Source organism: Salvelinus fontinalis, chromosome 30 (assembly GCF_029448725.1).
Source record: "Salvelinus fontinalis isolate EN_2023a chromosome 30, ASM2944872v1, whole genome shotgun sequence".
Taxonomy (NCBI): Eukaryota; Metazoa; Chordata; class Actinopteri; order Salmoniformes; family Salmonidae; genus Salvelinus; species Salvelinus fontinalis.
Window position 1 is genome coordinate 39,269,496 of NC_074694.1, and position 15,318 is coordinate 39,284,813.

The 15,318-nt window shown below is 41.6% G+C and overlaps 1 protein-coding gene across 2 annotated transcripts in view; it reads right to left on the minus strand.

The window, feature by feature from the left end:
• Positions 1–15,318, minus strand: part of LOC129829196 (ras-related protein Rab-26-like) — an 82,107-nt gene that overhangs the window by 34,406 nt on the left and 32,383 nt on the right. For both annotated transcript variants that reach the window (XM_055890808.1, XM_055890809.1), the window contains exons 3-4: positions 14,524–14,565; positions 5,588–5,654 (exon numbers count right to left, since the gene is read on the minus strand). In XM_055890808.1, coding sequence (XP_055746783.1) covers positions 5,588–5,654; positions 14,524–14,565 — 109 coding nt within the window. The remainder of the gene's footprint in view (positions 1–5,587; positions 5,655–14,523; positions 14,566–15,318) is intronic.

Sequence of the window (15,318 nt, forward strand, 5' to 3'; positions counted from 1 at the left end):
AACATCCTGTAGCCCAATGCATCAACCCAGTGTAAAACACCTGTCAGCTGCCAGCCATTGAGAATAGACGTATGCTATGCGCTTGACAGTGACAGCTGTTTGCCCATATGTCTGTTGCTTAAGGGGGGACTAGGGCTAGGTGACAGTGATAAAGGGTGTGTGAGTGGATGCCAGGATCCAGAAAACAGACAGTGAAACAGGCAGAGAATGCTGCCTTCTGACTGTCTGTGTATTTGTGTATCTGTGTTTGTGTGCATGTGTGTGTTGAGCGTTTGTGCTTGCCTGCCTGCCTGCCTGCCTGCCTGTCTGTCTGGATCTATATCTGAAAAGTGTTAAGTCACAACCACCCACATGTACAGTATATCAACAGTTAATCCTCATCATCATTTCACAATGGAAACATCCTCTTTTGATCAGATAACAATACTTTTTCCCCCGAATTCTGATAACTGTTACCAGTTCTTTTGGATTATCGGAACTTCAATATGTACAGTGCCTTCAGAAAGTATTCACACCGCTTGACTTATTCCACAAAATGTTTGTTGTGTTACAGCCTGAATTAAAAATGGATTTAATAGATTATCTTTCTCACCCATCTACACACAATACCTCATAATGACAAAGTGAAAATAGGTTTTTAGAATTGTTTTCATATTTATTGAAAACAAAACACAGAAATATCTCATTTACATAAGTATTCAACCCCCGAGTCAATACTTTATAGAAGTACCTTTGGAAGTAATTACAGAGTCTTTCTGGGTAAGTTTCTGAGCTTTCCACACTAGGATTGTGCAACATTTTCCCATGTATTATTTTCTAAATTCTTCAAGCTCTGTCATTGGTTGTTGATCATTGCTAGACAACTATTTTCAGGTCTTGACATAGATTTTCCAGTAGATTCAAGTCGAAAATGTAACTCAGCCACTCAGGATTATTCACTGTCTTCTCGGTAAGCAACTCCAGTGTATATTTGGCCTTGTGTTTTAGGTTATTGTCCATCTGAAAGGTGATTTTATCTCAGTGTCTGGTGGAAAGCAGACGAACCAGGTTTTCCTCTAGAACTTTGCCTGTGCTTAGCTCCATTCCGTAAAAAAATGGATTCTGAAAAACTCCCAAGTCCTTAACAATTACAAGCATACCCATAACATGATGCAGCCACCACCATGCTTGAAATGGAGAGTGGTACTCAGTAATGTGTTGTATTGGATTTGCCCCAAACATAACACTTTGTATTCAGGACAAAAAGTTAATTGCTTTGCCACATTTTTGTCAATATTACTTTAGTGCCTTGTTGCAAACATAGTTTTACTCTGTACAGGTTACCTTCTTTTCACTCTGTCAATTAGGTTAGTATTGTTGAGTAACTACAATGTTGTTGATCCATCCTCACTTTCCTCCTGTTTTAAAGTCACCATTGGCCTCATGGTAAAATCCCTGAGCGGTTTCCTTCTTCCCCGGCAAATGAGTTAGGAAAGACTCCTGTATCTTTGTAGCGACTGGATGTATTGATAAACCATCCAATGTGTAATTAACAACTTCACCATGCACAAATGGATATTCAATGTCTGCTTTTTTATCTACCAATAGGTGCCCTTCTTTGTGAGGCATTGGAAAACCTCCCTTGTCTTTGTGGTTGAATCTGTTTGAAATTCACTGCTCGACTGAGGGACCTTACAGATAATTGTATGCGTGGGGTACAGAGATGAGGTAGCCATTCAAAAATCATGTTAAACACTATTATTGCACACAGAGTAACTTATTATGAGACTTGTTAAGCACATTTTTACTCCTGAAGTTATTTAGGCTTGACTTAAGAAAATGGGTTGAATACTTATTGACTCAAGACATTTCAGCTTTTCAAACATAATTCCACGTTGATATTATGGGGTATTGTTTGTAGGCTAGTGACAAAAATTCTCAATTGGAGAGAGAGAGAGAAAGTGAGAGCGAATGTAAGAAAGACAGTGAGAGAGAGAAAAAGAGAGAGAGAGAAACTGAGTGAAAATGAAGGGGGGGAGGAAATAAACAAGGGTCATGGAGAAAGTGAGAGGAAGGGTAGTAGATGAGGATACTCTGCTACAGGGTTGAGAAATGTGAGAAAACCTCCTCCACATATTTCCAATAGAGTAAAGCCCTGCTCCTTCACCCAGCGACCTGAACATCCTGGTTAACCTCTAAAAGTCTAAGCATTTTGGGGGGGGGCTTCTACTAAGCTAAGATATGGAATTGTTTTAAGATGGTCATACCATGAATCATTTAGCTATTTGATTTTGAATTTTAGGACCCCTTTAGGGATCAAAATATATATTTTAAAATGATTTGATCAAATATTGAATTTGGCCTTTAACTACTATAGCCCATAGAAACAAATTGAAAAACACACTCATAAATGGCAAAAACAACAAACAGTCTCCCAAAAAATCATAAGGAATAACGTTTTGAAGTATCTGTCCTATATCTAGCTCGGGAAATATTTTAGTTTTTTTGGACACATATTTAATCCCTTATTTTTGTTGACTCAAAACTACCTCCATACTTCCATTCATTTGTATGAGTTACAATCAGATGAGTCTGTGACACTCGTGGGGGTCGTAGAGCAAAACACCATCGTGTTCGTGAGAGTCTCTCCTTTCCAAAGCAGTGGCGGTTTTGGGGGGTGGAGGGGGGGGGGGGGGGGCACGGGGGGCCAGTGCCCCTGTGACAACAATTTTGGACCCCCTTGTGGCCCCCCTAAATCTGGAGTATGAAATAATTTTTACATGACAAATTTTTACTATCGTTCTTTTTTTTTTTACATCCGTTATTAGACAGTGGCAACGACGATGATTATGAACATGGTCTTTTGCCTGCTAATGCCTGCAATGCAGTGAAGAAAACAATATGACAACAATAACGTCTATAGTAACTGGCCCCTCTAACAGTACAACTGGCCCCAGCTTGGCCCCAAATGGTCTAGAACCGCCACTGTTCCAAAGTGGGGTCATATTAGTGTGTAACCCAAACGGTTCGGACTCTACAGACAGAAGTTGGCACATCAGCTGTACCGACTTCAGATGAATCCCGTGACACTTGTGGGGGTAATAGAGCATCGTGTTCATGAGAGTCTCATCTTTCCATAGAGTGGTCATATTAGTTTGAAGGACGCTACGGAGATTTTTGTGAGACGACCGATTTTTGGGACGTTGCGAGGTCTGACAAACATCGCTGTAGCTCAGCCGACTTCCACCGCAGATGCTGATCTCTCTAGCTTAAACTGGCGGATTTTTATGGGGATTTTTTTATTATGTTACTTAGATTGACGCACGGGTGGAAGATAGACTCTCTCGTCAATAGACTTAATATGCAGCCTGTAGAGATGTGTTTGATGGATTACACTCTCAATGTTCCACCTGTAACCCACTAAGTATTTCCCTTAATGCTTGGTTTTTACTTTCCTCAATTTCTCTCTCCCTCCATCTCAATCTCGTTCCTCTTTTCCCTCCATATATTTCCCTGTCCTTCCGGTTTTTATCTATTCCCCCTTCAATTTCTCTCTCCTCCTGCTGTTCCTCTCTCCTCCATCTCTCAACTCCTCCTCCCTCCATTTCCTTCTCCTCCCTCTGTTTCTCTCTCCTTCTTCCATCTCTCAACTCCATTTCTCTCTGCTTCCACTGTTTCCCTCTCCTCAATCTGCCTCTCTCTCCTCCTCCCTTGCACACTGTCCCCCTGAGATATGAGATATTTATCCCGGGGCTGCTGTTGAGCAGGATGCATGGGCAGCCATTAGGGAGGAGAGGAGTGGAGCAACTAAAGATGATGGAGAGAATGAGAAAACAAGCCAGAGGAGGTGAGGAGGAGGGCACAGACAGTGCTGAGTGCTGAAAACTGCACCAACAGTGCTGAGAGCAGTCCAAACTGTGATACTCCAAATCAGCCCATTCCATTTTATCTCTTTATCTCTATCAATCACTCACTCATTTGTTCTTTATTCTTAGTTTGTATTTTATTGAAAACATCACTCATTCGTCTGAGAAGAAAAACAACTCTAATGGTGGGCTGAATAAAATGAACAACAGTGCTAAACTGTTTTTCTAGGCATGGCAAATGAAACTGCCAAAATAAATTGTCTCGTCCTGCTCCTAAACATGCCAATGTGTGTCTATGATGTCCATAAAGAATCTTGGAGTTGCTGATTAACTGACCATCAGGTCTAGACAGAATACGCCTATAATAACTTCCATATTGGTAAAAGGGGTGAATTCCAAATCAACACATTTAAAATAATATTTTAATTGCAATGGTAAAGCCACTTGGTTGGAAGACCTCCCCCCCATAGGCTAACAAGTACAGGGTCATTTCTGATTCCATGCTTATGTCTTTGCGTGCAGTTTGAGTGAAGTTGAACGTAGTTTTGCGAGCAAACTAGCATTCCTATAGACTTCCAGTCATTGTGACTATAAATAGACTACATAAACATTTTCACAGAGAGGAAAATACATTTAATTCACATGATTCATATCCTCAGTTTTGACCAGTTCATTAATTGAGCTGCTGTAGGCCCAAATGCACTAACACCAGTCAGCAACTTCCTTCAAACTGCATGCGGGAGACATACAAATGGCACCCATGAGTTCATCTGACTATGAATAAGAAGAAAAAAAGAGCTTAATTGTCAACATCCTCACTCTATCCATTTAAATGCATGTCTCGGAAGAAATATATACAGTACAAAGAAAGCAATTCTATCATATTTTGGGGGGAGTAGTGGCACACCGCTACTAACTGAATATAGGGGAATCACTGACACACACACACCTACACACTTTTTACAATCTACTTCTTCTCTACATCTGCAGTACACTTGACTACCAATACAACGCAGCTCAACTGTATAGACACAACAATCAAGCCTCTTCTCAAGTAGTAGCATGTCTACTTCATTGATCCTTGACATGACTAATGAGTGCACCAATTTCCCAAACTGAGCTCTTCTCCCCTCCAGCTGAAAACAAGGCTTGTCTATGAGTCTCATTACAGTGATGTAACAGAGTGGAGCCCAGCTCGCCACCTCCACATCAACAGGCCTCACAGCAGGCAGAGGAGAAACTGTCAGCAATCTGCTTATAGATTAGTAGTTTATTTATGTATGTGTGTCTGTCTGTCTGTGTAAGCCCGGTGTGGCTTGATTAACTGTGATTTCCTCTATCACTGTGCATCTGCCCTGCTTGTGTGCATTCTCCCACACCTGATCAGGATGGCCTACAGCATCACATCTGTCTGGGCCTGACGGACCTTCTCCCGAAATAGCACGCCTGCATGCACACAGACACACAGACAACTAGTGTTCTGTCTCCCGCTGTGTGAGAGGCAGGCTAATCAGCCCACCCAAAGGTTAGCGTCTATCCTGCGGTGCCCAGGACACACACAGAGGAGAACCAGAGCAATACAAATCCTCATACACACACACACACACACACTTAAATATGAGTCACACACACACACAGCTTGATGAACAACCATCAGGCAATGTCTACCAACGGAGGAGGAGATGAATGGCAGCCAGGACATTGTATGGTGCTTTTTAAATACACACACACACACAGCTTACCATGAGCGTCACGGTAGTAGGCGTGTGTGACGCTGCGGAACCTTTCTTGCCCAGCAGTGTCCCAGATCTGAAGAGGAGGACATATGACATCATCATTATCACACTCTATAAAGACTGTTCTCACTCATCAATGGGCCTACAGCAGCTCAATTAATGAACTGGTCAAAACTGAGGATATGAATCATGTGAATTAAATGTATTTTCCTCTCTGTGAAAATGTTTATGTAGTCTATTCATAGTCACAATGACTATAATCCACTTTGGATTGTAGTCAATGGCAACACCACGCACTCTACCCATCATGAAAAAGGGCTTCTGCCTGTCTGGTTGAGTTACAGTAGAGTGAGAAATGGAGAGATGGTTGACAGACAATGGATGTAGAGCTGGTCCTAACCCTCCTTCCTCCTATCTGGCCCAGGCCTCATCAGGGTTAACCTCTGCCCCTTCCTTGGCATGCTCTTTCTCTCACACACCATCACTCTATCATCCATCTATCTATCTGACTGATGAGAGACAAGCTGTAACGAAGAATGTAAAGAGGAAGAGAGGCAAGGGAGCTGACAAACACACATACACTATATATACTAAAGTATGTGGACACCCCTTCAAATTAGTGGATTTGGCTATTTCACACCCGTTGCTGACAGGTGTATAAAATCGAGCACACAGCCATGCAATCTCCATAGACAAACATTGGCAGTAGAATGGCCTTACTGAAGAGCTCAGTGACTTTCAACGTGGCACTGTCATAGGATGCCACCTTTCCATCAAGTCAGTTTGGCAAATTTCTGCCCCGCTACAGCTGCCCCAGTCAACTGTATGTGCTGTTATTGTGAAGTGGAAACATCTAGAAGCAACAACGGCTCAGCCGCGAAGAGGTAGGCCACACAAGCTCACAGAACGGGACCGCTGAGTGCTGAAGCATGTAGCGCGTAAAAATCGTCTGTCCTCGGTTGCAACACTCACTACTGAGTTCCAAACTGCCTCTGGAAGCAACGTCAGCAAAATAACTGTTCGCGGGAGCTTCATGAAATGGGTTTCCATGGCTGAGCAGCAGCACACAAGCCTAAGATCACCATGCACAATGTCAAGCTTCAGTTGGAGTGGTGTGAAGCTCAACCCGATTGGTTTGGAGCAGAGTAAATACGTTATCTGGAGTGATGAACCAAACTTCACCATCTGGCATTCCAACGGACGAATCTGAGTTTGACGGATGCCAGGAGAATGCTAACTGCCACAATGCATAGTGCCAACTGTAAAGTTTGGTGGAGGAGGAATAATGGTCCAGGGCTATTTTTCATGGTTCAGGCTAGGCCCCTTAGTTCCAGTGAAGGGAAATCTTAATGCTACAGCATACAATGACATTCTAGACAATTCTGTGCTTCCAACTTTGTGGAAATGGTTTCGGGAAGTCCCTTTCCTGTTTCAGCATGACAATGCCCTCGTGCACAAAGCGAGGTCCATTCAGAAATCGTTTGTCAAGATCGGTGTGGAAGAACATGACTGGCCTGCACAGAGCCCTGACCTCAACCCCATCGAACACCTTTGGGATGAATTGGAACTCCGACTGCGAGCCAGGCCTAATCGCCCAACATCAGTACCCGACCTCACTAATGCTCTCGTGGCTGAATGGAAGCAGCAATGTTCCAACATCTAGTGGAAAGCCTTCCCAGAAGAGTGGCGGCTGTTATAGTAGCAAAGGGGGGACTAACTCCATATTATTGAGATGTTCGACGAGCGGGCGTCCACATGCTTTTGGTCATGTAGTGTACAGTAGATAGCGTGGACACACACATGCACACACAAACACAGCCATGCAAACACGCAAGTATATACACACAAGTATATACACACAGTGAACCAGTGGAGGCTGCTGAGGGGAGGACGGCTCATAATAATGTATTGAACGGAGCGAATGGAATGGTATGTTTGATGTATTGATACCATTCCACTCCAGCCATTACCACGAGCCCATCCTCCCCAATTTGTAAGTGCCACCTACCTCCTATGGAGTGAACACACACATGCAAACGCACACACACACACACACGAGTGAACACACAAGCGCGCACACATACACGCACGCATACACACATAACAGATAGATACCCATCCCTGTCTCCTCTGAAAGCTGTGCCAAAGGTTCTGACAATTTTCATATAGACAACGTGTTACATAAAAGACAGCCAACACATCCAACACATAAAGTATTGAGCAATTGCTGTCATGTCCAGTCCATCATGATTACTTTTTCTACTTTCAAAGAATTACGCAAACACTCTGAATAGAAGTTATTCAAGTGTGATTGTTGTCTGAACTCAGTAATGGACACTATCAGTTCCTATAGCCGCATTATGATCACAGATTACACAATACTGATATCAATCTTTGGCTGACAAAAAGGTAAGGGATAATCAACGAGAGGCTATGCGTTCTCTGGAAAACAATGAACAACGTGGGAGATGTTTTCCACGACGTGGTAGCGGAGAGGAACTCACCTTCCACAGAGTTGCATTATTTTCCAGAGAGTTGATTATCCATTTTATACCTTGGCTATAATTTACCGCTAGAAATGTGTTCAACATCCACTGAAGTAGCTAACAAGTTTACTAGATAGGACAGTACCCAGGTAGCACAAACGTCTGGCACACATCTGGCCTGATTCCGGCATAACAGATCAAAAACTGCCAGAGTCATTCGGCCCAGATCTGTCAGCCTGAACTAAACCAAAGCTGCCATTTTAGGGCAAGATCCACTCGATTCCACCATCTCTCCCCCACCACCACTAAAAATGTATTTATATTAAATGTAGGTAGTAATATTATATTAAATGTCGCTAGCAATATTGCAGCTATCAACCAAACTACGAACAACATAAACATGAAGAAAAAAAATGACATTTTCTGATTTTAAAACTTTTATTTAAAAAGATGAAATTTACTTTGTGTGCGTGTCATCCCTCAACAGGGACTACGTATGTACAGTATCATGGATGTATCCAAATAAATGTCACTAGAAAACAGCTTAAACAAATGCAAATGCAGGTACTTTGATGTTATTCTATCTGCAGCGTTGACGCGACTGTGTTAGCCATAGTTTTCTAGCTAGCAAGCAAGGGATAAGAACATTGCCTGCCTGCACAGCAATCAAACAAATAGAATGAACAACAAGTCCGCTTCTCTAGCAACCTAACCGATAGAACTAACAACCTGGTTTAGTGTAAGACTTGAAAACATGTCATTTTTACCAGTAAATGTGTGCTTGTTTTCTTTGGCAACCATGGTATAAGCGGGATAAACGCGTCCACTCTCCAAATGATCTGGAACTAATAAACTCAGGTAGAACCAAATCGTCCATTATTTCCAGATAATGTACAAAGCGTCAGTGTTGATCACTTACAACGTTTATGTATGAGTGTATGTAAATGTTCCTATGTCTCTCTGGGTCTATCCACCCTTTCCTTGCTGTGTTCGGTCCTCTCCTTTGCAAGCTGCAGCCAGCTCATGACGAATTTCTCCATCCCTCCAACTGTAGCCATGGAAGAGAAAGTGTTTCTCCCAACAGCACAGTTGAATAACGAAAAAAAAACAGCAAAATAAATAGTTACAACAATTAGTCTGATTTTGACACCAGAAGAAAATCCTAGGATTCACAATCCAGACCCCAAACGGGAAGCACATCAACACAACGCAATAACCACAGAGGTTTTCAAATAGATCAATAGATATAAATATGTGCCTGTTGTAGCGCCCACCATGTGGGCTATCTGAATGTGCTTGACATGGTTTGGAACATGTGTACCAAGTTTGGTTACAATACAAATATCCGTGTCTTGATTTATATGCATTTATGTGCCAGACCACACCCACATAAATGTTGATTGGACATACTAGTCTGGAAAATATTGCGTTGAAAGACCTTAGTCCATAGATTCCATATATCAACTTTCATCCAAAATCGGCCCTGTGCTTCCGGAGGAGATGTAATTTAAGGGCTTTTCAAAAATGCAAAATGGCGGAAAATTCGTCTTGGCAGAACTTGTGGGTCCTTGAGGCAAATTTACTCCTTGTGAGAAGAGGGACCAATGCACAGAATTTCAGGACTCTAGGTCAGGGATGGGCAATTGGCGGGCCACGGGCCGCAAAGGCCTCGGATCAATTTCCCTTGGGAAAATAACTATTTTCTGTGATCTATGTCATAATAGTATTCTAATTCCTAATTCTATGGTAAGGCCACTGTCTGTCTCTCACACCAGTCTCTCTTAACTTGTGTCCCCTGCCCAGTATTCATGGTTACAGCTCAAATGATAAACATATGGTCCTTGCTATTCAGCATCCTTTGGATGTCCCTAACCCATTTAAGGTAAGATTAGGTAAGGGATTTGGTTATGTGTAAGGTTAGAGTAATGGTTAAGGTTAGGGTTATGGTTTAGGGTAGGGATGGCCCAAGGGTCCCGCATAGCATTGACCAAAAACATTTGGAGCTATGGATGCAAGGACTGGCCATCCATTATATTATTCCCGCTCAGCCCAGTCAAAACTGTTCGCTGCTCTGGCACCCCAATGGTGGAACAAACTCCCTCACGACGCCAGGACAGCGGAGTCAATCACCACCTTCCGGAGACACCTGAAACCCCACCTCTTTAAGGAATACCTAGGATAGGATAAAGTAATCCTTCTGACCCCCCCCCCCCCCCTTAAAAGATTTAGATGCACTATTGTAAAGTGGCTGTTCCACTGGATATCATAAGGTGAATGCACCAATTTGTAAGTCGCTCTGGATAAGAGCGTCTGCCAAATGACTTAAATGTAAATGTAAATATAAAAAGTATAGTTTTAAACATGTTTTGAGGCTATAGCGTGTTTGTTTTAAGGGATCAGACCCTTTTTTTCAATTTTCGCCTAAAATGACATACCCAAATCTTACTGCCTGTAGCTCAGGACCTGAAGCAAGGATATGTATATTCTTGCTATAATTTGAAAGGAAACACTTTGAAGTTTGTGGAAATGTAAAAGGAATGTAGGAGAATATAAAACATTAGATCTGGGAAAAGAAAATACAAAGAAAAAAAACATGCGTTTTTTTTGTACCATCATCTTTGAAATGCAAGAGAAAGGCCACAATGTATTATTCCAGCCCAGGCGCAATTTATATGTTAGCCACCAGATGGCAGCAGTGTATGTGCAATGTTTCAGATGAACCATTGCATTTCTGTTCAAAATTGTGTATCAAGACTGCCCAAATGTGGCTAATTGGTTTATTAATAACATGGTATTATTTCACTGTAATAGCTACTGTAAATTGGACAGTGCATTTAGATTAACAAGAATGTAAGCTTTTTGCCAATATCAGATATGTCTATGTCCTGGGAAATGTTCTTTTTACTTACAACCTCATGCAAATCGCATTAGCTTACGTTAGCTCAACCGTCCCACCAATCCTGAGGTTAAACAGGCCTGTGTTTGGTTCTGATAGGGAAGAAAAGTTCAACTATGAATGTAGAACTTATTTTCTTCAAGAATCAATGGGTATACAGTGCCTAGTGAAAGTCTACACACCTTTGAACAGTTTTCACATTTGAGATTGACTCCTTTACTATCCAGCTACACCAGCTCAGGCTCAGGGTGCCAGCCTTCAGATTCACATTTTGAGTATTTGGCGCATGGGGTTCAAGTAAGGAATGGGGTCAGCTGGAAACAAATCATTCAACCTATAGAGTGTTGTTTTCCATTTTACTTATAGTTTATTTTCTTATAGATTTGCTTTCCAATGAAAGAAGACAGCAGCTGATTGACCTATTGACTGTCAACTATTCATGTTTCGTGTTCGACCACTAGCTAGAACTTTGTGACTCATTGGACATAGCTCGCTAGCTAACTGTGACTCTTAGCTAACTAGCTATGTTAACCGGGTGCTTTCTGCCTAGTCTTAGCTAGACTACCAATGTTTTACAAACAAAATCACTAGCTGCCTCAATTGGCTATTAGCTAGCTACCTAATGTCACATAGGCCAGACCCTTAATGTATTGACTTAACTGTTAGAGCAGAGGTAGCTAGCTAACTAAGATAGCTAGCTAACATTAACGTTAGCTGACTTTATTGCAGAAACGTTGACAACAACCATGACCAGTCCAGAAATTAAGCTAGATACAATGTCACAAACTAATTAGAGACTGCGACGCAATACAGTACTACAAATACAATATCTACAATTACCTATTTTGAACTTTTTGGTATCTTCTCCGGCTGGCCTCGACTGCTAACCAACTGACTGACTCTCACAACAACCGTTTGAAAGTCAGGGACCAAGGCCGGCTCAAGCTGCAGGGCAGACAGCTCGAGCAGCAGAGGCCACCACTGCGGAATCGTGTGTTTTGGGTTCCTTTAGAGGTAATGCTAGCTCCCTATTAAGGATAATTCAGGAAGCATTGATGATGGCAATTGATGATACATGCTGCTATATGCTATGTTGAAAATTCCAATCAGAGATTGTAATTAAAAAAATATATATTAAAAAAAAGACAGGAAATAGTAGCCTATGGTGATGTGAGGTTTTTAATTAAACTTCGTCTATGTTCAGGTTTAGCAAAAATCATAACTTACCCGTTTTAGATACGCAGACAGCCCATAGCTAGAGTCAAAACTTCCATGCAGGAAAATGTTCAATGTCTCAAAAATATGAGATGTGCAAAAATAATAAATATGACATTAAGCAGACGCTTTTATCCAAACCGACAGTATGCATGCATTCATTTTCAGGTCGTGGTCCCCTGAATTGAACCCACAATCATGACGTTTCGAGCGCCATTATTTTTTCCATTGAACGTCATGGTCGTTATTTATTTAGCTATTTTAATAGGATATAGACTAGTTTAATAGGCTATTGCAATAATTCAACATGCATGGTTGTAGGCTGCATCACTCCTTCAGCATAGGTAGCAGATTATCAAATGGAAGATATAGGCCTATATCAAATGGAAGATATAGGCTATGCTCCGCGGTCACAGCTCGGCCCGTATGAAGCCCCTTCGAGTCTCAAACAGAATAGGCCCGAACCCACCGTGTTGACTGGGTAGTTGCCTTGGTAACCAAACAAACAGACTTGCTAGTTTAGCTAACCAGCAGGCTATTAGCTTGCTGTTATGGAAATCGAATTCAACAATGCCAGTTATGTTTTCAATTGGACTTTTGCTTCAAAAGCAACTCAAACATAGAACATCTAAGAATTCTACCGTGCAAAAATATCGTGCATATAGGGAAATTATGAACGGTCTAGAATGCCCTTCAAGACAATCAGAAACGAGCATTCAACAATGCCATGGTGTAAAACTGATAATAAACTGTGTGGTTCGAGCCCTGGATGCTGATTGGCTGAGAGTCGTGGCGAGACCGTATGAGACCGTATACCACGGGTATGACAAAACACTAATTACATTGGTAACCAGCTTATAACAGCAATAAGGCACCTCAGGGGTGGCCAATATACATACATGGCCAATATACCACGGCTAAGGGATGTGTCCAGGCACTCTGCATTGCATCTGCATAAGAACAGCCCTTATTGGCCATATACCCCCCCTATAGGCCATAAAAGTAGTGCACTAAATAGGGAATAGGGTGCCACAGCGAGGGTGCCACAGCGAGGCAAATCAACTGATAGAGATAAATAATGGACTTCATTAAAGCCTCATTTGAGCTGATGTCATCCTATCTCTGACTGTCTGGGGATAGAGACATCTGCAGAGTGTTTACATAGAGAGGAGTGAGGTCAACGCTAGGACAACGGAGTATTGGCTATCTCTGACATATATCTGGCATACACACACACACAAGCACAGAGAGAGACACACACCCAAACAGATACAGACATACAGACGGTTTACAATTGGCTCATTCATTCCCGCTCCTCTCCCGTGTAACTATTCCCCAGGTCGTTGATGTGAATGAGAACGTGTTCTCAGTCAACTTACCTGGTAAAATAACAGTAAAATAAATACAAAATAAAAAGGGGTTGCTGTGAATATGACATCAACATAGTCAGCTCAGTTGCAAGAAAAATGTTGTATTTCATATTACAGTGCACCTACTGTACTATAAATATGGTATCAAAGCAAGTACTGTGCAATGACAAAGTACAATACCGTAAAATTGGCTGATTTATACCATAAAAAAGTAATTGCTAATGTTATCTGAATGGATGAATGCGGAGGGGTGTGCATTTCACTGTACTTTACTGTATTTACAAGGAATTGGTGGAAGCAGCTTGGCTGTGTCTACAAATTTCAGCATATTAATGAATATTTGGTATTTTATATCACTTGCACTTCTAGAGGCCTTAACAAAGGCTTCCAAACTGGCAGCAACTACAGGGAAAAACAAGACTAAATGCTCAACCATTTAATGTTTAAGACTTGCTGTTACTCCAATCTGACCCCTACACATTTAAATTGATGGGGCACAATAAACATAAACAAGTTAAATTGGTACAGCATTCTCACTTACGAGTACCATAAATATAGCCTCTTACAAGGTATGCCTCAAATGAGCCAGAAACAAACCCACTATTGGTCAAAAGGTTTTTGGTGCTCCAAAGATACAGTACGGTACTGTATTCTGTGGGGTTGATTTACAGTACCATTCAAAATACATCAATTCTTTCCCCACCCTCAACAGTTTCCCACAATGCACCATAATTTACAGCATGCGCAGTAAAACATTTCAGAGTATTTTACTCTTGATAATAACCAGAATTACCATATAAACCACAGTTTTCCGTTACAGTGCGGACAGACAGGCAAACATATGCATGTACGTACGCACGTATGCACACACACACACAAACAAACAGAAAGACGGAGAAAGACACACGCACTATTCAATAATTACATTAAAATCAATAAAAAAACTATAAAATCCCAAAAGCAATTTGTCTTTACCTGCAGCTTGACCTTCAGCGCGTCAATGTTCAACACTTTATTCTGAAAGACAAAGGACAGAAAAATAATTTGAAAAACAGAAAAGAATGTCTTTGGATTTTTTGGTGGTTCTATTGGCAAAACATGACAAAGAAGGAAGACATTGGAATCATTGTTCAACAAAAGTGATGTTCTAATAGCACAGTATGAAGATGGTTGCTTGGAGACAATACATTATGAAGTGAAGAATCTGTACACTTGATGTAGTGTGATTTACATGTTCGGGGTTTCTAAAGTGTGTCCCCACTAGGTTGACTGGGATTGCTGCTATCAGTACTGTATAACTGTTCTGGCTGGGTAATTACGTCTCATTTCTGCCTGGTTGTTACACAGTGTTTCATCATCTTAGCTCTCACCCAAGCATTTTTTAAATTTCCTTTATTTCACTAGGCAAGTCAGTTTTAAGAACAAATTCTTTTTTCAATGATGGCCTAGGAACAACAGATTTGTACCTTGTCAGCTCGGGGATTCGATCTTGCAACCTTTACGGTTACTAGTCCAACGCTCTAACCACTAGGCTATGCTGCCGCCCCCCAGTTTCAGCCAACACAGCTGCTAAAACTCACACACACACACATCAGCTTTCGGCAGGTAGCCTAGCGGTTAAGAAGTTGACCCAGTAACTGAAAGGTTTGAATCTCCGAGCTGACTAGGTGAAAAATCTGTTGATATGCCCTTGAGCAAGGCACTTAACCCTAATTGCTCCTGTAAGTCGCTCTGGATAAGAGCGTCTGCTAAATGACTCAAATTTCAATT